Source organism: Cryptomeria japonica, chromosome 4 (genome assembly GCF_030272615.1).
Source record: "Cryptomeria japonica chromosome 4, Sugi_1.0, whole genome shotgun sequence".
In the NCBI taxonomy this organism is placed as follows: Eukaryota; Viridiplantae; Streptophyta; class Pinopsida; order Cupressales; family Cupressaceae; genus Cryptomeria; species Cryptomeria japonica.
The window spans coordinates 7,638,948-7,661,370 of record NC_081408.1 but is presented as its reverse complement, the minus strand read 5'-3'; the positions used below and the strand labels follow the sequence as shown (position 1 = coordinate 7,661,370).

Genomic DNA, 22,423 nt, shown 5'->3' with positions numbered 1-22,423 from the left:
GCCCAAGAGTGGATACCATCCCTATTGGCCTCATGTGGCCTTCCGCCATCTCATATGAGGTGGTGTACCTATTGATATGTTCTACAGCCATTCCCCCTCATCATACCACCCTTATTCATCTTCCTATGATCAGGATTCCTTAATCTAATAGTCAACCATGGTGGATCTTGTGGGGAAACTACAATAGGGTGTCTGGAATATCCTTCCCTTCTAAGCCCAAGGGTGGGGCAGTCCTTGCACTCCCTTGGCCTCATAGTACTTTCAGTCACCAGCATGAGGTGCTGTGCTTAGAAGAGGACCTCATAACTGTTTCCCCTCCTTGTCTTCCCACACTATTCCTATCATGGTCGTTTGTAGTATCTAAATTAATAAATAAGGAATTCACATGATTATCTATATTCCATATATAGGGATTATATTATAATATCCTTAGTTTGCATACTTATCATTCATACGAGAGCAATTATACCTCTTGCCGCATACCACAAGGGTCATGACTTTTGTGAAGTCTACTCCCGTTTAAACCATCCATTGCCTTTTCATCAGTAAATTGCTGTTTGCTTATGTGTTTAAGATAACAACCGATACCTTTTGACTTAACATTTACTTGATATCCTTTGCAATAATCAGGGATATTCTTACTGCGTGAATAGTGAGGGATTAGTGCCTATCCATAGGTGAGTATTGCATGCATGATGCAAATGAGATAAATCTCTTTTGTTATTTAGGTTAATGCATTGTTGTGGTTAATGATTTGTAGCTTATAGCTCTGCAACACAGTTTTTCCTGATTCACATTTGTACATTCTAAATTCTAATGGAAATTCAATTGTGCGTTGTTTTGTTTAATTATCTGTTTGTGATTGTGCAGAGTGAGGCTGCAAAAGTGGTAGAGTCTCAGCATAGCTTAGAAAGACAATTGGAGCTGATCGAGACACATCAGCAAGAGGTTTATTGTCCAAAACTTATTTGATGCTTATGATATATGTCAGCTTTAGCAAGTCTTAAAAACCATATGTTTGTAATATGTGATTTCAGGCAAATATCTTCTCTGCAAATGCTGCCAATATAATTGTACTTTTGATCATGTACATACAATTGATGCATAACTTCCTCCAGAATACTTTTAATCTTAGCAACATGGCAATGACAGTTCTAATATGCACAAGTTTGATGTTGAAGTAATTATTTCTCTTTGTTTCTTGCATGTCCATAAGGCAATCCTGTTAATACTATTGACTGATGGTTGGAAACTAAACTCTCTCTTCAAAGTCAGTCTAGTTCTGAAAGGACCTTTCCAAGACCCTTATGAACTTTGAACAAATAACTAATAGTCATTTGTCTAGAAGGCAATACAATGTTTTTGATGGACAGTTTGTATTACCTTTTCTTAGCATTTTGTTTTGTTCGGTTAATAGAGCTTTATGTTTGATATTAAAAAAGGTTACAGTCTACAGCCTGAGTATATATCATGAAATATATCAAAACCAGCCCCCCACAAATATGTCTATAATACTGTTCCTACTTCGATCTCCCAAAGCTTCCCTTTAAATACAAAATGTGCTTATCCCATATACAATTATAGAACAACTATGCTAATAATTTAAAAGCTATGTTACCTAGAGTTTCCGGGACAGGGGGACGGAGAAACGCGTTTTCGGGACATTTTTTTTTTGCCCGGAACAGGGGATGGCTACCTATATATATATAATAAAGAAATTATGTCTAGGAATAATGAAATTTAATAATAGACATAAAAACATTGAGAAGATAAATCATTAAATATTACCTTAGGTTAGGATTGTCTTTCCAAATGTATTTGCATTCCAAATGGAACTTTACTTCTTAGTAAAAAAATGTGAATATTGGTGAACTTTATTTGTGCTTTTTTAATTTGCCAATAGAAATAAATACAGGATTTGTCATTTTTTATCCATTTCCTATTTGTAAATAAGAAAACTATTATTTGTTTGTACAGTTATGCATGAATACAACACATCCATCTGTGGTCGAGAGCCTATTTTCACCTGCTCGTCATATGGCAAATGGTGAAGCCTCAACTAATTGTGCCATTGGTGGTTTGTTTTTCTTTTTACTTATGCGTGACTTTCCCATATGATATCGCGGGTGATAATAATAAATTTAATAAACTTATTAACTTTTCTGCAGATTAGATTATAAATTATTAATAAATAATAAATATTATAATAATATACAAGGGATTGTTAAAAAATAAAATAAAAATTACTTTAACAATCAGGGATCCAAATTTTAAAAAAAATTTAATTGCTCTTAAAATAATGATAGTTTTTTGAATTTTGAATTTTTTTTTTTTATTGCTGTATGAGCCGGAAACAACTAGGGGACGGGTTGGGCATCCCCTGCTGTCTCGGGTACGGTCAACGGTCCCCGGGGAAAATGTTGTCCGTCCTTGAGTTTTCGGGACTGTTTTCGAAATTTTTCCGGGGACCGGGGACGGTTTGGGAAACATTTCTGGCCGTCCCCAAGTTCCCCACCAAAATACGACGGTTTCTGAAACAGGTGCCTTGAAGCCGGAAACATGTTTCCGAGTAACATAATTTAAATGTCCTAACTTGCCTCCCGAACCACTTTCCCTTTCACATCCACCTTCTTGACTTGTGCATGTATAATGGCTGTGCTCTTTGCATCTTCCCTATGGCTAGATGACTCCCCAAGCAGTAGATGGTGTGCCTTGTTTGCCTTCATTGATCTCATTGGTCTTCCACTTTTACGTTTCACAGGGGTCTCTTCCACTGTTTGCATGAGAATTTCAGCGCAAGGTCCCCATTTAGCTAACTCCTCTCTGATGCTCTGCGCTTCCTTTAACCTGAGGTATGCCTTGACACCATTCATGCCAATTTGAGCCGATGCCTTGCATACCTCCTTGTTGTAGTTAGCACTCCAAAGGAGGAAAGGCCTCAAAGGAGGAGCAAGCTCACTCACATGAAGCCAATCATTGATAGGGCATACAAATCCCTCTCCATCTCTTGCCATTCCTATGAACCTTTCAATCCCTCGACACCACTCCATTTTTAAATAGTTGTTCATAATCCAATTCACTGTATCCCATGGCTCCAATTCGAGGCACCATGCCCAAAAATAGAGGCAATGTCAACATTTGTGCAATTGCATCGAGAAGTTTGCCTCCATACCTCACTCACCTTAGATTATGCACTATTAGTTTACCAATCTTCCTGCAGACACAACAAAAAAGTGCCCAGCAATAGCACCCCCTTCACCACTATTGCACTTCAAATAATCTTTCCTTTCTACTACTCAAGGAATGATAGAATAAATGAACATTAAATGGCTTAAAACCTTTGACCGCACCAACTAAGATGGGTTTGATCAGTTCGGGCTCGTTAACACTATATTTGTTCTCCCTGACATAATTAGAATTTGGCGTGTACTGTGGCCCATTCTACCACACATTTTAAATGGAATTTGCTCAAAACAACCGCCATTCGCCACCACCACAATCAATGTAAACCAATTGCATTTGTCTACACTACATCAAATTCCTTTGCTATGATTCGCATGAGTGATGTCGAATCATCCTCTTCCCCATCAAAATCCAGCTTGATAGCAATACTCCTCGATCTATAAGTCGTCTCATCATTTTTAATGCGATTGCCACCTTCCCCTCCCACAATAAGGCAAACTTGAACTTCTAAAACCAAGGGTGCCACTTCAGACCTTCCATTCTTGCCTTGCTTCTTGAACATTTGGCCTTTCATTGGACCATTTGATTTCACCATTTTGTAGGTTCACCACCACTTTGGCTTGCCCATCGGCTTCTTGGTTACCATCTCTTAACACATGGGATACTTTGAATTTTTGAAAAGAAGTTAATACACGTTTGATACTTTGAATCGTTTTGTCAATCTTCCAATTAACAGCTTCCCCATTCAGTATATCCTGCACTATAATTTGTGAATCCCCCTCCAAGTGGAGATTCACCACTCCCATCTTTCTTGCCAATTGGACTGCTAGGAGAGCAGCTTTTGCTTCAGCTTCGTTGTCAGTACCCTCCCCCTAAACCTTGACTGCACTTCGCCAGAACTTGACCTTGATGATTTCTCACCACACAACCGGCACCAGAGGGTCCTGGATTCCTTCTCACAGCCCCATCAAAGTTCACCTTAATCCAATCCGGCTGCAGTGGTGTCCATTCTATCTGTCTTGTCATATTTTTTAAAGGATTAACCCTTTTAGGCCCATTAACGGGCCCTTTTCTTACCATTCTTCATGTTTTAACACTTGTCATATTCATGCAATTCTTACTTGCCTTTTTCTGCTAGGTTTAATCTATCTCCTTGGAGAGGTTGATGTTTGGCTAAGATACCATGACCAAGGGGTATCTCTTCGGTCAAATTCACTTAGGACATCTACTTGGTCTTGGTTGTTGGGGCATGCTACACCTGGAATAGATGTGGTAGTTTAAATGATTCAACATTCATCATTTGTACATTTTTAACCACGTAACATGCCTGCAACTTTTTCAGGATTTGAACATGGGTCCCCATTATGAATCATTAGCTCATCCCATTTGACAGAGCTATTCTTGCATGTTGGACACTTTTCACCCATGCTTAAAATCTGTGCGAATTGGGAACTTCTCATACACGCATCTAGGGATTTAACAGAATTGATGTACAAGTTCTCAAATTACTTTTTGAACTCTTAATGATATAGTCTATTTTTTTTAGGAATATTCCTTTCTCAGCAAGGGTGAGAGTCTCTGAAATGAATGAAGTTGCTGATAAAGTAATCCTTGTAAAGAATTTTCACATGCATATGATATCAACTTGTTCTTGTTGTCCAGCTGGTCATAGCTGTTCATATGAGGCAGCTTTTAAATTCTGCCAAGAGGTTATAAAATATTCTCTGTTCCAACAAACTTTTATTTTTCTTGTTAATTAAAAAAAAATAAATTATTACTTGTGAAACTGAATTTGTAAGTCTTAATTGACATGTTCCCCATCCTCAGAACCTTAGTAGAATATTTGTTTACGAGTTTCTTTCTGCATATCATCTGTTTCACATTACCAAACTTTGTTTTTTCCTTGATGTAACTTCAAGTTATGCTCATGCTGAGACAAACTTAGAAACCACAAAAGAGTGTGTAAATTATCATTAATCGATATGTAGGTATATGAGATAAATAGATTTAATACTGAATACAAATATTGTCTGACCTTGGCAGCACGTTCTATATCATGCATTCATATATAGTGTTTTTTCAATGATTGTTCAGCAACCTGCCTAACAACCCAGTTTTCAGATTCATTGCATGCTTCTATTTAGCATCAGTTTATCCTTTTGTAATGTCCCCAATTGGACAACCTTAGGAATTAAATAAAGCGTGTGCATGTTGTAATAATGATCAAAACCAAATATAGGTGTCAAATCCTGCTGAAAATTAATGCTGATCAGCAAAATGTCAAAATTGCAAACTCTTATCAATCAAAATGCATACCATTAATTGCAAATCCAACCATCCTTAATGCTGTTATGAATCATGAAACCTTTAAAGACTGAAAAGTGATCAATTTACTGATGTATGATGGATGAAATTATGCAATGTCCCTGTGTATCGTTCCAAACATGGATTATAAATTAACAATGAGTGCAGGTCTGAACTATTTAGGGACTGTTATGAAGCTGAAACCTTTGTACAAACTTTATAATTCATTTATACATAGCAGATTTGACTTCTATGAGAAATGACAACTTAAAATTATTTGAAACAATTCACTTGGAGTAGTTACAAATCCAAGATCAGTGCTTGCAAAGGTCTTCAATCATTTAATCAACATATATGCTTACAATAGTAAACAACTGTATGGTGGCACTAGGAGTGAAATCGAAGGTTGGAGATTGCAAAAAACGGCAGATCCAATGACTAAACTAACTCACAACAGCAACAATATTGTTGGTCAGAAAAGAGAACATAGATAGCGGTCCGGAGATATTTTGTATCTTACTGGAATGAACGCTGTGGAATACTAGCTTTGGAAGATAGAATGTAGTCTAGGGATGTTATCTAAGGGCCACATTCCCTATTGTAACTATAAGAAGATAGTGAGATCTATTCACCACTAGAGTGGTGAAGTAGGTGAATTATGATGTTTTAAGGAGAGTATAAGATATAGGAGATATAAGGAATGCAATGAATACATATTGATATATGATTACAAATAATTATAAATAAATTCTGATTTATTGTGTGTATATGCTATTTTATTTTGGTTTACAACTAATGTTAGGTCCGGGTATGGCTTATTTCTAACACCTTTCCTTGTTACCACAATAGGACTGAGTTCAGGGTAGAAGGTTACAACACCAAAAATCTTCAGGGTACAGAACACTAGTTGGCATCCCTCAAATTTCTTGCTAACATTGTTTCCGTTGCCGAGACCTTGGTTAGGCTCTGTTGAGGTTAACCGGGAAAATTTTCAAATTCTAAACTTTATACTGGATCCAAAAACAAACAACAGATGATGGAACATATATGATCAATCAAATTTATGTCCTCTTGACGTCTACCTTGTGAGATGGGGTTAGGCATCAAGAGGATGGGAAATGGAAAGGGGGAAAAGGTCTGAAGAGACCTATGAAAGGATGTGAGTCATGTGACTACTAATAAAACTACTGGATAACCACCATGGGATACAATATAGGAGTAATGCAATCCCAAATCATAAACACCCATGTGTCAAGTAGATAAGCAAAATTCAAGAGAGATTAAGGAGCAAATTGACTTAGAAAGAAGAGAAAGAATTACCAGCCCTAATAGAGAGGAAAATAGACAAAGGCAAATGATGGAAAGAGAAGAGAGACACAAAAAGGCTGGAGATGACAACAAAGTTGTGGTTAGAGTGCACCATTGGCGGTGTTGCTGAGCGTGCTGATGTGGGTGTTGCCGTGAAAAGAGTAAAAGAGAGTATAAAGAAAAAGTAGAAGACCCTTGCTGTGAAAAGAGTAAAAGAGAGTATAAAGAAAAAGTAGAAGACCCTAGAGATGTTGAGTTTATTACTTAAAGAAACCGGAAGGCTTTTTGAAAGATACTTGACACACTCAATAGAATTTTCTGTTTCTTCCATTCCCACACAAAATATTATCTTTTGGCCTTTGTTGGTGTTCGAAATAAGCCACACCCGGACCTACGATGGACTGGTCCAAGAGGGGCCAGTAGCTCAGTGGTAGACCACTCCAGCAGCGTAAGGAAGGTCCCAGGTTCGAGTCCTAGCTGGTCCATGTCTTAACATGGTATCAGAGCTAGGTTCAGGCTAGGAGCCCCAAGCACACGAGAGGTGTGGCTTAAGGGGGGGGTGTTGGTGTTGGAAATAAGCCACACCCGGACTAACGATGGACTGGTCCAAGAGGGGCCAGTAGCTCAGTGGTAGAGCGTTCCAGCAACGTATGGAAGGTCCTAGGTTTGAGTCCTAGCTGGTCCATGTCTCAACAGCCTTCAATATGTGCGAAAATTATTTTCAGCCTAGTCCAATCTCCCTCGGGTCTTATTAACAATGAGACTTGCCAATATCGCCGCTAATTATAACTAGTAGCAAATATAACTATATAACCTTGTTTATTATATCAATTCCGTTTGTAGATGTCATAGGCCCAAATAACTCACACCATATATATATTCAACTCAAAATATAAACTCATCAAAGCTTGATACCATATTATTTTTAAATGTAATAAAAGAACTTATTTGCACATTCTCTAACAAAGACTTCACAAATTTGGCCTTGATGTAGACTCCATCACAATTACCTCGTTGGAAGAACTAGTTTTATGTCCAGCCCTTTTGTACTCTTGAAGGTTTCCATCTTCAGAAATATTAAATTGTTTATCAAATCCAAGCATAAGCAAACCATCACCATGAACCCCTTATAAGGTCTCGAGGAAGTATCTAGAAGATAGGCCGATTTGGGGAAATATATATGATAAAGAATTTAACTTCACACTATTCAAATTGATATAGACTTTTTTTGGCTAGGGCAACAAATAACACCAATTAAAATAGTGTGGTTTGTAGAAGGATGTAGCTTTGTGATGGATGGGTGGTCAAATGCTACAAATCATTTACTTCTTAATATCATGGTAACATGTAGCAAAATCCCATATTCTTTGAAGGCAATAGATTGTTTAGGGCAAGAGAAAAGGAAAAGTATCTTAAAATCAATTGTGTGATGCCATTGAGTAGGTGTGGGCATCATATTTAGTCCAAATTGTTATAGATGCAAGCTTGTTGTTACAAAAAAAATGTAGGCATGTATTTTGGAAACCATGTGTGCATTTGGCACTCAAAGGATTTGGTGAAGTTTTAGTGGATTTAAAAAATCTCTTTAAAAAGGCAAAAAAATTAATAATTTTCTTATCATCACCATCCACAAGCCAAATGGAACTCAAGCAAAAAAATTGCCAAGGTGGAACTCCTCAAACCTGTCTATACATGGTTTATCTCTTATCTTGTATTTCTTGACCATCTTTATGCAATCAAAAGAGCTGTATATTCCATAGTAGTCAATGGATGCTTGGGCAGCATGGAGACAATATACATTAGATACCATAGTTGAGGTGAGGGACATGGCTCATGGTGATTGTTTCTAAGCAAATGTTGAATTTATTGAGCCCATATGTTAGGTGATTGTTGTGACCATTTCACACATCGCCCCATTAGAATGGGGACCCCCTCTTTTTTTTGCCTTGGGTTTTGCTTTCTCTTTGCTCGTTTTTCTCTCTGCTTTTAGGGTTTTGAGTGAGTGAGTGGTCTGCCTGGGCTGGCTAGATTAGGGCTAAACTTTGGAAGCTTGTTTTAGGGTTTCTTTCAAGCTAAGTCTAGTCTGGTTTAGGAGTTTGTAAGTCGTCTGCCTGAAGCCTCAAGATTGCCAGAATGAAGCATGCCTTTCAGGAGATTCAAGTTGGTTAGATCAGGGGGCAGGGTGAATAGGTCTCATCTCAGGTCAGGTCTAGATTGAAAGAGGGTTTTTTCTGGTCAGAGTCATGTTTGTTTCCCGGGCTGAGTAAGTTGAGCAGAGTCGGTAATTAAAGGCAGGATCTCGATGGAAATGCGTGAAGGAGAATCTGTGTTTGCCTTTCAAGGAAAATTGGAGTTTAAAACGTCCAGAATCAAGCTCAGAGAGGATTTTCGCTCCTGACCCTTCTAGAGGGTCCAGGACGAAAATCATTATGAGCCTCTTTTTCCTCATTTTTGACTAAGTGATGCTTTCTAGGGCACGTTTGGAGGTAAATTGCTGTGTTCTTGCCTGGAGAAGGATTTGATTGAATTTGAAGAGCAAGATAATACCTGAAAGAGGAATTTCGCTTCTGACCCTTCCAGAGGGTCCAAGGCGAATTTCATCCTAAACACTATTTCTTGCCTTGGATAGCCTTGCAATTTTGTTCCTGGCTTAGAAAAAGACCTAACTTTGCCTTATGAGGTGGTTTAAAACTTGAAAACTGAGCAATTTGGCCTGGAATGGAGATTTCGCTCTTGACCCTTCTAGAGGGTCCAGAGCGAAAATTTTATTTGAGCTTATTTCTCACTGACTTTGGCTAAATTGTGATGTGCAGGGTATCTTGGGGGAAGGATTGGACATCCTTGAGATTTGGAAGGATGAAAAAATGGAGAACTTTGAGCAAAATAGGCAATTTCGCTCCTGACCCTTCCAAAGGGTCCAGGGCGAAATTCCCAAAAGGCTCTTATTTTGCGATGAAGAAGGTCAAGTTTTTGACATGATGGAAGAAGAATAGCTTGTTTTTGCCTCCTGAAGAAGTTTCAACTTTGAAGAATGAAGGATTTCGCTCCTGACCCTTCCAGAGGGTCCAGGGCGAAAAACTTTATAGAAGGCATTTCTTGCTCAGCTTGACCAAATTGTGATGCCCAAAGCATGTTGAAAAGAGGAATGGACATGATCTTGCTTTGAGAAGTGTTTGATGGCATTGAGGGATGGAGATTTTAGCCAAGAAAGGCAATTTTGCCCCTGACCCTTCCAAAGGGTCCAGAGTGAAATTCCTTGTAAACCCAATTTTTAACCTTTCTTGGACAGGAAAACCTTGTTCCTAGGGCAATAAAAGATGAAATCCCACTAAGCAAAGAAGTTTTATGGTGAAAAAATGAAGATTTTTGGTCAAGATTGCAAAAATCGCTCTTGACCCTTCCAGAGGGTCTAGAGCGAATTTCCTCAAAATCACCTTTTGCTATCAAATTTTGCTAAGCCAAGTATAGGATAAGGTCAAACACTGAAAGAATTGCCCCTAGGAGTGAATTGAGATTGCAAGAAATCATCAAAAAGTGAAGGAATTGAGCCAAATGGTGAATTTCGCTCCTGACCCTTCTAAAGGGTCCATAGCGAAATTCCTAAAAGCACGTATTTCCTTGCAAGGTCAAAGCAACTTTTTGGTTTTTTATGGCTTGAATGGGTATGAGGAAGTATGTTTTTACCTTTTGAAGATGATTGAGGTTGAAAAGATGAAGCAATTGAGCCTAGAAGAGATTTTCGCCCTTGACCCTTCCAGAGGGTCTAGAGTGAAAATCCTCAAAGTCATCCTTTCTTCCAAATTTTGGAATAAACCAAGCTTAGATATGAGTGTAAGAAGGCATTTGGATTGCCTTAGAGTGGAAATGGATTGCCAAGAATGCAAGTTTTGAAGCCAAGAAAGAAATTCGCTCCTGACCCTTCCAGAGGGTCCAGGGCGAAATTTCTAAATTCTCCCTTTTTCTTGCAAATTTAGGACAAGATTTCGCTATTCATGACTTGGATGGGAGTAAGACATGATGTTCTATCACTTGGAAATGATTTGAAGATGAAAGGATGAAGGAATTGCCTTGAAACCTAAAAATTGCTCCTGACCCTTCCAAAGGGTCCAGAGCGAAAAATCTAAAACCAGTGCATTCCTTTCAAGTTTGTGCTAAGACAAGGCTAAACCAAGCTAGAAAAGGCCTTTGAGACCACTTGTGAGTAGGTGTTTGTTTCAAAATTTGATGATTCTAGGTCAGAGAAGGGAAATCGCTCCTGACCCTTCCAAGGGGTCCAGGGCGAAAATCCTTCAAACACCTATTTTGCCTTGCAATAACAAACCAAGCATGCATGAAGTGAATGAAGAGGATCATTGGCTAACCTTGTGAGGTGGATTGGAGTTAAAATGATGGAGGAGTAAGCCTAAGCAAGAAAAATCGCTCTTGACCCTTCCAGAGGGTCCAGGGCGAAAAACACTAAAGACACCTTTTCCTCCAAAATTCAAGTGAAACTAAGCCTGAGCTATAGTAAAAGATGCCATTTGGAATGCCTTGGTGAGGTTTTGGACTTACAAAAATGAGAATTTTTGGGCTCAGGAGAGAATTTCGCTCCTGACCCTTCCAGAGGGTCTAGGACGAAAAACCCTAAATTCACCTTTTTCTCCAAAATTTGAGTGAGATTAAGCCTGGACCTCAGTGAAAGAACCCTTTTGAAATGCATTGGAGAGGTTTTGGACCTTAAAAAATTAGAATTTTGAGCTCAGGAGAGAATTTCGCTCCTAACCCTTCCAGAGGGTCCAGGGTGAAATTCCCAAAAATGCAATATTTCCTTCAAAGTTTTGATGAGCTAACCCAGTGATGGAGAGAAATGAACCCTGGAGATTGCCTTGGAGGAGGTCAACGATCAAATTAAGGTGAATTTTGACCTAATATGCAAAAATCGCTTCTGACCCTTCCAGAGGGTCCAGGGCGAAATTTACATTTTCACCTAATTACTCATGAGAAATGATAAAAAATTGAAATGCAAGACCTTGATTAGGCCAAAACAAACATAAGCTTGCCTTCTGGGAGATTTTGGAGTGAAGGGAATGAGGTATTCAAGTCTTAAATTGAAAAATCGCTCTTGACCCTTCTAGAGGGTCCAAGGCGAAATCATAAAGAAACTTCATTTAGCCTTAATCAAACCTTGATGTTCCTCAATTTTCACTAAATTAGCCAAATTCAAGACATTTGGGGAGTCTAAATTAAATTCGCATAAATTAAGGCCATTACAATTGAATTAATTAAATTTTAAAGCCTTTATATAAATATAAAATCCACCCTTAAAGCTTTGAAATTAATTCAAAAATGAAAAAATAAAGGTGAGCGCTCAAATACATTTATTTGCTTTTACAAGCAAGTCGGCCTCCTTTTTAGTGGATTTTATCTTATTTTAAAGCTTATTTGCTAGGTCAACCTTATGCTTAATTAGGGTGAGCGCCCTATATAAAGGAGTATTGTTTCAAAATTCAAATCATTCATTCATTACTTCTTATGTGAATTTTGAGGAGCAGATTAGAGGAGCGAATCCTAGCCGATTGGAGGCGAATTTTTGCTAAGTGTTGGAAGCTAGTGGAAGGCGAACTTCTTTTGAATAATTCATCCAAGGAGGACCAGAAATTCAATCTTTATCCAGCAAAAATCTGATCTTCTTTCTTCCTTTTTCCAAGGTTTATAGCTAGGCTTTCAAAGGAGAAGGTATGAAGAATCAAATTGTTTGAAGCTCTTATTCAAGACTTGTATTGATTTTCATAGCATTTTTTTTTTTTCAAGTCTTAAGTCTTGAAAATCCAATTTTCATTCATAATTAATTTGAAAATTTAGAATTTCTGGATTTATCATGTCATTTTCAAATTAATGTTTTTGGAATCATTCCCTTTGAAAGGTCTTAAATTCTACGCTTTAAGGTATGATGCTTGAAGACTAATTTTAAATTTTTGTGTAGGCATTAAATGACGACCCCCAAAGCCGGAGGATCTACTAGTCGGCAGGCTCTCATCAAGGAAGATCAGAGGAGCGACGAATTGGAGACCAGGATCGTGTCCAAGTGGAATAATGTCGGAGACACCAACTTAGGAAACTTCAATGTGAAGAAGTTTCGAGAGGTCCCCTATATTGGCAAGCCATCACCTGTTACAAGAAGGATAATTGAGAGTGGCATCGTCAAGGCGGCAGGTTTCCGTCCCGCAGTCAAGTGTAATTAGTTGATGATCGAGTTTGCCCGCCACTATGACTCGCAATCAAGGACGATCGTAACTAAAGACAGGAACATCTTAGCCTACCTTTCAGAGGAAGCTATAAGCAAAGCTCTTCATCTTTCAAACCATAAAGACATGATTTACAAAAGCTTAGAAGGACCAAGGTCGATCTATGAAGATGATATTGAGTCTTGTTTGAACTTCATCAATAAGAATTGGTTGCTCAAAAGTCGGCCTCGCCTGAACAAGATTCCCAATACACCACATAGGATTGACTTCCAGGAGGAATACAGAGACTTGATAACTTTGCTCAATCGAGTTACAGGTGCTTCTCAAGCCGCCTTCTTCAAAAAGTGGATGTTCTTCTTCATACAAGTGATAGTCCAAGGAAAGGGAATGCTTCATTGGGCCAGAATCATTAGCAATTGTTTGGACGTGCAGTTGAGAAGGCTAAGACCCACCAAATCATTCCACATGAGCTCATATGTTATATATGCCTTGATCAGGAGTTTCGAGTATGCAGGGCTACCTCACAGAGGAGTGATTGGAAGAGGACCCGGAGAAATAAGAGTTTGTGATTCTTATGTTTATCTGCATCATCTGCCTAGAAGTGACTACAAGTTAGTCAATGACACCTTCACGATGAACATCACCAGGATATTGCAAGGAGGAATTCACAATCGACTGTCTCTGGATGCACAAGAGCTTGTGAAGAAGTATGGCGCATGGTTCATCCAGTTTCAAAAATTTACATACATCAGAGTTCATGGGTATCCTTCACCTCCCTACGTCTTGCCAAGATATCCAACAGACAAGATAGTGCTACTTGAGGTGACTAGACAGTTGGTAGCTTATGCGAAGGCATCCAGGCACAAGTATGGAAATGGAATTGCCGTGCCCATCATACTAGGGAATTCAGTTGAAGTGTGTCCTAATACTCAAGCCGCAGAAGATGCAGAAAAGGAATTATCTTTATACTCATTCACATCCTTTGCCTCGCGAGAGAATTTGATCCTCATGGTTATATGGAGGAGACAATCGGCAAGAAGTACAAGCATGAGTTTCAGGTGGAGGACTTTTGGATGAATTTCCCAAGTGATTTAGAGGTTAAAAGAAAGATGCATTCTAGGCTACCCTTAGATCTCATCAGGAAATGCAAAGTTTATAGAGTAGCCGATCAAGCCCAGGATAATGGTAGATACCTCCAGTCGTCCTATGAGAAAGAGGACAAAGAAGTGAAGATAGATTGGAATGAGCCCGAGGTTTTAGACTTGAGAGCTTTGATGGCTCCCGTTTTATCCTGCATTCGCAGATGGGTGGATGTACAACATCAAACGTTGAAGGAGCAGAATGTATCAATGACATTTACTTTGGAGGCAAGACCAGAGGAAGGAGAAGCAAGTGTGAGTGAGAATACTTCTCATTCCAAAGGCTCAAAGAGGAAAGAAGGACCTGAGAAGAAAGAACCTTCCAAGAAGAAGTAGAAAACAAATCTTGATCACCCGCCAAGCACATCTTCTAGGCATGAAAAGGAGGCGAATCAAGGGGAAGATCAGAGGCAAATAGTATATGAAGTTGATGAGTCTATGGAATCCATGGTACAGAATGATAAACAAGAGAAAGGATAGACACCTCAGCATTCATCAGGTCAATCTCCCCAAGTTGATGCTAATGAGCAACACGAAGAAAAGAATGATGATGAAGCAACATCTCCTTTCCGGGAAGATAGGCCACTACCTAAAGAAATACAAGTAAGGGAAACAAGATCTGCCATTGCTGATTGGCTGAAAGAGAGACTGACAAGGGTAGTTGTGGTTGAAGAGGAAGAAGATGTGTTTGACTTGGAAAGCCTTACAGGAAATTCTCATGAGGTAATGTAGAAGAAGAAGGCCACAAAGATGTCTAAGGTAATTAGAGATGAGATAGGATCCAGGAAAGTGCAGGTAGCTACACCAGTGGTGGACAAATATGAGGATGAGATTCTTGCAGAAGAGTATGACTTAGAAACATTTTAGCTTGGTCCACTTACCTCTGAGCAAGCGATGGAAGAAGCAACTGATTCATTTGAAACACTTAAAGACAAACTTAAAGAAGAAATGGAAAAGAATAAAAAGCTTGAAAGGGAGGTCAGTGCTTGGAGGAACTATTTTAGTCACCTTAATCAGCCCTTGAGACGTCAGGATTCAACAGTATCTCCTTTACAAGCACTCCCTCTTGAATCAGTAGGTGAGGCAGAAAGGGTGAAGAGCTTGGTTCAACTTATAAGTTCTTGGATTGATAAATCCCACACGGTAGTCGATGAATTTACAACAAGAATGATGAAGACAGTTCATCGAGCTATCCAGGTCTTTGAGATTATCCATAATCTAATGATAACTGTAGCTGCATTCACTCACACTAGAGATGTTATCATTCCCGTCTTACAAGTGATAAGACAAACACCAAGACGGATTTTGGCACAAGAAAAGATAATGGGTGGAGGAACCCATAACCTCCTACAGTGGTCAGCTCTGCTCCAGATGAAAGAGGTCCTTTTTGAAGACATCAACACCAGATGCAGTCGAGTTGAAGGTATCATTCATCCAATTCAAGATAAGGTGTTTGAGGTGTTGTGTACCATTCTTGACAGGCGGATCGAGATCGAGACAGATGTGGACATCCAAGAGTTGGAGGATAGAATCAAGGTCGTCTTTTGCAAAGAGGAGAACATCATCACATATATGCAACGAGATCAAATGTACACTACTATGTTCTTGATTGAGAAGACCAAAGAACTTGAACTTGGATGGGAGACAACTCTTCTCACTGCTTTTGATCAAGTCCTTCACTTGGAAGAACGAATGAAGAATCTTCTTGAGATTCCCATTGTTGAGATTGAGGGAATTGTGTCCAGATTCATTGAATATGCTAAGAAAGAGCATAGGAAAGGGAACAACATTCTAGATGAAAAGTTGTTATAGGATGATGTGGCAGCTTAATTCCTATTGGTCAATGTCTCCTCGGTTTTTGTGCCAATTCTTTATTGGCTAAGGATTAGTGATGTTTATCTAAATGGAGACTTTTTTGTAACAAACCCTAATTAGGGTTTAGGTGTCAAAATCTCAGCCGTTGATCTTCATTTGATCCGGGCCATTCATTGTATTTGAGGATGCTATATATACCCTCACTCATTTCATTTCAAAGGAGAACATAGAGAAAAGTTAGAGAAGAGAGAGAGTTGAAAGAGAAGAAAGTTAGAAAGTTATTGTTGTAGCAAGATTGAGTAGTGAAGAAAGAATTTTGAACAATTGTTGTCCATTTGGCTATGAGATCAATAAAATATTGAAGTTATGGTGTTTTATTGTAATACTTGTGGTTATCTTCATGATTGTTTATCTTCTTGAATCACTCTCAGTCGAAATAGCATTTAGATTTTAAGTTTGAAAGACGAAGTGTCGTGCTTGATCTTTGATAAGATTCATATTCCAAACCACTAGCGTCTTTCTGATTGTAAGGACGCCTTGTGTGGTCAACTGGAAACATTGAGATTGATTAAGAATTCAATCATTCTTGGAATTATTGATATGTATCTCTATGATAGTATCTATATCCATGATGATTTGAAAGTTATTGAATCCCCTTAGAAGATTGCATCAATTCCATTAGAGTTGTAATTTCTTGGCGATACTGAAATTGGTAGAATCTTATCAAGTCCAGTCTTCATTGAGTCGTTCTTAGGATTAGTTCAAGTATCCCTTCTTAGAAACCCTTATCTTTTGACATTTTTTGAAAATCTGTTAGTGTTAGGAAAATCCTGTTCCTTCTTTTGGAAAGAAAGTAACGTGGACAAGCTTTCTCTGAAAGTATGTAAGGCCCCTTGAAGAAACAGCATACACAACGACCACTGGTGCTTATCCACACGTAGAGATCCTACAACAAAGAACCTTGAAGTCATCCCGATTGATCCTTTTCGCGACATCTTCAGCATTTGGAGACTTTAATCAAGAAAGGATAAGGTACCTTTTAGGTATTTTATTCTGTGTTTGGTTGTGTACAAAATACACATCAACCGTGATCAATTTGGAGATTTTTGAGAAGTTGTTATGAAGAAATGGATTTTGTGTGAAAAATTTAGAAAATAATAAGAGGTTAGAGATCTTTCTCTATATCCTTTGCTAGAAGAAAAGGTACATGGAAGATGTTACAAAGTTAACACACTCCTTTATTGTTCCACCTATGCCTAAAATCATAAGTGGTATGATACAAAAGTGACCAAGAAGAGTTCTCCATATGAGGATATAGGGGTTAGAAGAACAAGTACATGGAAGATGGAACAAAGGTAACACACTCCTTTATTGTGCTATGTATTCCTAAAATCCTAAAGTGGTATGATATAAATGTGACTAAGAATAGGTCTCCATATGCGGATAGAGAGGCAATGAAGAGGTTTTGTATTGTGGTGGAAAAGATTTATGGCTAAGGCAAGGATGGTTCAATTATTAGGACTTCGTGAAATAAGTTTACATATGGACAAGGTGATTTTTCTTTAGTGCAAGCCTTATCTCATATGCATGTAATGAAAGACCATGTAGGGTGGTGGTTGAAGCATGGGATTGAAACCCATGAATTGCAATTATTTTCAAGAAGATTGATCTTACAAGTAGCCAACTTTTCATCTTTTGAGAGGAATTGGAGCAGTCATGGTCCCATGTATTCATTCAAAAGGAACTTATTGAGTTGAAGAAAGTAGAGAACCTAGTCTACATTCATAGTGCATTTCGTTGTCTCTCTTGTGTACACTCTAGGTACAAGGAGGGTCCTTAAACAAAATGGGACTAAATTCTACTTGATGGAGCAACTGCACCATTGGAGGATGAAGTGGTTGATGTCAATGGCCTCAATGATTTACGCCCTATTCTACTACCAACTCCATCCAAAAAGAACTCATTAGGGTTGAAGAAAGTGGAGAACTTAGTCTACATTTATAGATCACTTCACCATTTCTTTGTCTACACTCTAGGTACAAAGTGAGTCCTCCCTCAAAATGGGACTAGATTCTACTTGATGGAGTAGCTGCACCCTCAGAGCAGATGTATTAAAGTAATATTGTAATATTTAGCTTATAATGGTCATTTAAGTCGTTTAGTTAGTTTTTAGTAATTTAGAATCTTTCTTATTCTGTCTTCAGTTCTTAATTATATCCATTATGGACAGATCTTCTGTAATTGCTTATATAAGGAGTATTCCTCTCCTTTGTTAACAACAATCAATTTTTATTTCATAGTATCAAGAGCATAGGTTCCTTTTTGGAAAACTTTTAAAAAACATTTCGTGGTCAATTTACCAAGAAATTTTGATGAGACTTTTAAAAGTTTTTTGATCGGTTTTTTTAAAATAACAATCGTGGGGTTTTTTTGGCAGATTTTTTCTAGAATAAAATTTGTGGTTCTTTCTGTTGGAGATCAAGGGTTTTTACCAGCAAAGTTTTTGAAGGATTTTTTGATAAAAATCATGGTTTTCTTGTTTGTGTTTCTTGATCATTTCTGCTCGTGATTGGTACTTTTGCAGCAGCCGCAACTAATTTTTTTCGTGGGAAAGGTTTCAGATTGATTTCTTTTTGATGATTTTTGGACAAAATTGTGGTTTCCGTCTCTGATAATTTTTTTTTGACAATATTTAATAAAATTCTAGTTTCTTCTTGTTCTTTTTTTTGGAATTTTTCTGATTTTTAATCAGAATTGAGTTTTTGCTTCAGCTAGAGTTTTTAGCATGATTTTGTCATCAAAATCGCAGGTATCAATTTTTTGTAGTGTGTTGGGGTTGTGTTGAGGGTTTCTAGGATGAATGATGTTTTTGCAAAAGTACTAAGTTTTTGCACAATTTTTTTACAAAATCGTGGGTGTTGCTATTTTTCTCCAAATCAGTGGAGGGTTTTTTTTGACGATTTTTGGCAAAATTGTGGATTTTCAGAGCGATTTTCTAGTAAATCATGGGTATCTAGATTTTTTGCATTTAAAAAAATATTCATGATTTGTGTGCAAGGGCTATGCACAGGTTGAAGGAATAGATTTCAAAGAAACTGTTGTCATTTTATGACACTGTTGGTCTATCAGTGAGAACTTATCAGAGATATGTTCTATGGACCAACACTGCCTCAGTTGATCAAAGAGAAAACAACGGAATCATGAAGTATGAAGTGTTGTTTTGCCGGAACTCCGTATCCCCTAGGGTCCCAAGTTCTTAAGTCTTCTCTTCCTCAACCCCGGAACTCCCAAGTTCCCAAGTTCCTAAGTCTTCTCTTCCTTAACTTTGGAACTCCGGAACCCCAGGTTCCCAAGTTCCCAAGTTCTTAACCTCGAAACTCCCAAGTTCCCAAGTTCCTAAGCCTTCTCTTCCTCAACCCTGGAACTCCGGAACTCCAAGGTTCCCAAGTTCCTAAGTCTTCTCTTCCTCAACCTCAAAACTCCGGAACTCCAAGGTTCCTAAGTTCCTAAGTCTTCTCTTCCTCAACCTCGGAACTCCGGAACCCCCAGGTTCCCAAGTTCCTAAGTCCTCAACCTCGGAACTCCGGAACCCCCAAGTTCCCAAGTTCCTCAGTCTTCTCTTCCTCAACCCTGGAACTCCGGAACCCCCAGTTTCCCATGTTCTAAGTCCTCAACCTCGGAACTTCGGAACCCCTAGGTTCCCAAGTTCCTAAGTCTTCTCTTCCTCAACCTCGAAACTCCAAAACTCTCAAGTTCCCAAGTTCCTAAGTCCTTTCTTGCTCAACCCCGAAACTCCGGAACTCCCAGGTTCCCAAGTTCCTAAATATTTTCTTCCTCAATCCCGGAATTCCAGAACCCCTAGGTTCCCAAGTTCCTAAGTTTTCTCTTCCTTAACCCCGAAACTTTGGAACCCTCAGGTTCCCGAGTTCCTAAGTCCTCAACCTCGGAACTCCAAAACCCCCACGTTCCCATGTTCCTAAGTCTTCAACCCCGGAATTTCGGATTCCCGAAATCCCAAGCCTAAGTCTTCCCAACTTTGAGAACTCGTGTTTTCGAAGTCTTCTGTCTTCCTTCCGACTTGCAACACTTCTAGATGACATGATCAACACTCAAAGCTCTTAATGCTCCAACAACTCTTGCGACTTGTACACCTTCTTTCGTGGAGCTTCATGGGCGTATTTAATTGCTTTTGCAGGTGGAGTACAAGGCCATGCTTATTTGTGGTTACTTATGTCATGCTTGCATGTTGTGACTTTGGAATGTCAGGCAATCCACCTTCTGGAAGTCTCTTTCTTCTTGGGATTGAGTTGTCAGGGTATGGCCAGGTTGCTTGCATGTACACAATGTCAGGTGCATGCACTTCCTTGCATTCCCTGACTGACATTTCTCTGCACACACAAGGGTCAAGGCTTCCCTTCCTTGACCAAAGGTCTCTACTCTGCGACTGATTTTCTATATAAAGGCTGTTATGCTTCATTGTAAAGGGTTCTGTCCCTGCTGGCTTGATCTTTTCTATGCTCTTTCACTTCTCTTGAAGACTTGTATTTATCTTGCATTTTTGCAACCTGTAAGTTTGGCCATTGGTCTTATAATGAATTGAAATCATCATTCTTACCTTACTTCAACTTATTAATGTTGTATATGTGTTCTTACCTTCATTATAAGTGTATGTTTGTGGCTTTCTTTCACATATATGCTGTGTTAACCTGTTTTTGGGTGTGACTTGTGGGAAACCTTCTCCCCTCTTGACATTCAACAAGTCCTAATCTCCATACGTGTGTTAAGGTCATTCATGCAACTGAAGTTTGTGCATCTCTTGGATATTTCAGTTGATTCTTTGTGCCATTTCGGGTGGGGAGAGAAACATCTCTTATCTTGGTGCATCACCTCCTTTCATTTTAAGCATTTCTTTCTTCCCTTTTCCTCCACAAGCTGTTAGGATAGGTTTATAAGTAAGATTTGGAGTGTTGAGTTGGCTCAACACCTGCACCTGGATTGAGAAGGAAGCTGGCCTTCTTCGGAGATTCAACCCCCTTGCGCAAGGTCCCACACTTCGGGGTTGTTTCCATGTTTCACAAGGTTGCTGAGTTGATAGCTCAGCAAGGGTGCAAGCTTTTGTGATAACAGAAACATTTGCTTTAGTTGCAAGATTAGAAGCCATTAGAATGTTCTTAGCTCTTGCAATTTACAAGGATTTCAAAGTCTACCAAATGGACGTCAAATCAGTCTTTCTAAATGGAGACTTGGAAGAGGGGGTGTATATTGAGCAGCTTGAAGGGTTCATTATATCAGAACAAAAGGACCATGTGTGCAAGTTAAAGAAAGCTCTTTATGGCCTTAAACAAGCCCCTAGAGCATGGTACTCCAGATTAGACAAGTATCTTCAAGAACACGGATTCAAAAGAGGAGTTGCAGACAGTAACTTGTACTTCAAAAATGAAGGTAATGATTTGTTGATAGTAGTTGTCTACGTAGATATTATTTTTGGTGGTAGGAAAAACAAGATGTGTGAAGAATTTGCCTCTAACATGCAAAAAGAATTCAAAATGTCTAAGCTTGGAGAACTTTCTTTCTTTTTGGGCTTACAAATTTCATAGTCAAGTGAAGGAATATTTCTTTCACAAACAAAATACATTAAGGAGATGTTGAGGAAAAACAGAATGGAGGACTGCAATCTAGTGAGGACTCCTATGGTCACAGGTTGCAAACTAAGTAGAGAAGATGAATCCCCTGATGCAAATCAAACTCAATATAGGTCCATGATTGGAAGTCTTCTATATGTAACAGCCACAAGGCCTTATGCTATGCAGGCTGTTGGTGTAGTTGCATGTTATCAAGCAGCACCAAAAGAGACACATGTGCAAGCACTGAAAAGTATTTTCAAATACTTAAAGGGTACTATGGATTTTGGATTGTGGTATCCAAAAGGTGATGATTTTACTCTCAAAGCATACACAGATGCAGATTGGGTAGGCAACATTGATGATAGAAAAAGCACCAGTGCAGGGGCTTTCTTTCTTGGCAACAATCTTGTATCTTGGCTAGGCAAGAAACAAGCTTCAGTTTCTCTATCTACTGTAGAGGCAGAGTACATTGCAGCAGCAGCATGTTGTACCCAAGTGTTATGGATGAAGCAAACCTTAAAAGATATTAAGGTTGAATATGATCATCCTATCTCCATATTTTGTGACAATACAAGTGCCATTAACATATCCAAGAATCTAGTTATGCATTCTAGGACAAAGCATATACCAATCAAATTTCACTTTTTAAGGGAACGAGTTCTTGAGCAGCAAGGATGGAATATGTTGCAACCAAGGAGCAGATCACTGACATATTCACAAAGCCTCTTCCAAAAGAAACTTTTGAGTACCTAAGGGAAAAGTTGGTAGTCATATCACTCTCATCTCTTCATTAATGATTTCTATGAAAGCATACATTCCGAAGGAG

The 22,423-nt window shown here is 38.7% G+C and overlaps 1 protein-coding gene across 1 annotated transcript in view; it reads left to right on the top strand.

The window, feature by feature from the left end:
- Nucleotides 1-22,423, top strand: part of LOC131050036 (nuclear pore complex protein NUP62) — a 93,135-nt gene that overhangs the window by 29,248 nt on the left and 41,464 nt on the right. Inside the window, exon 5 of the mRNA XM_057984164.2 lies at nucleotides 871-948. Within this exon, the coding sequence (XP_057840147.2) occupies nucleotides 871-948 (78 nt within the window). The remainder of the gene's footprint in view (nucleotides 1-870; nucleotides 949-22,423) is intronic.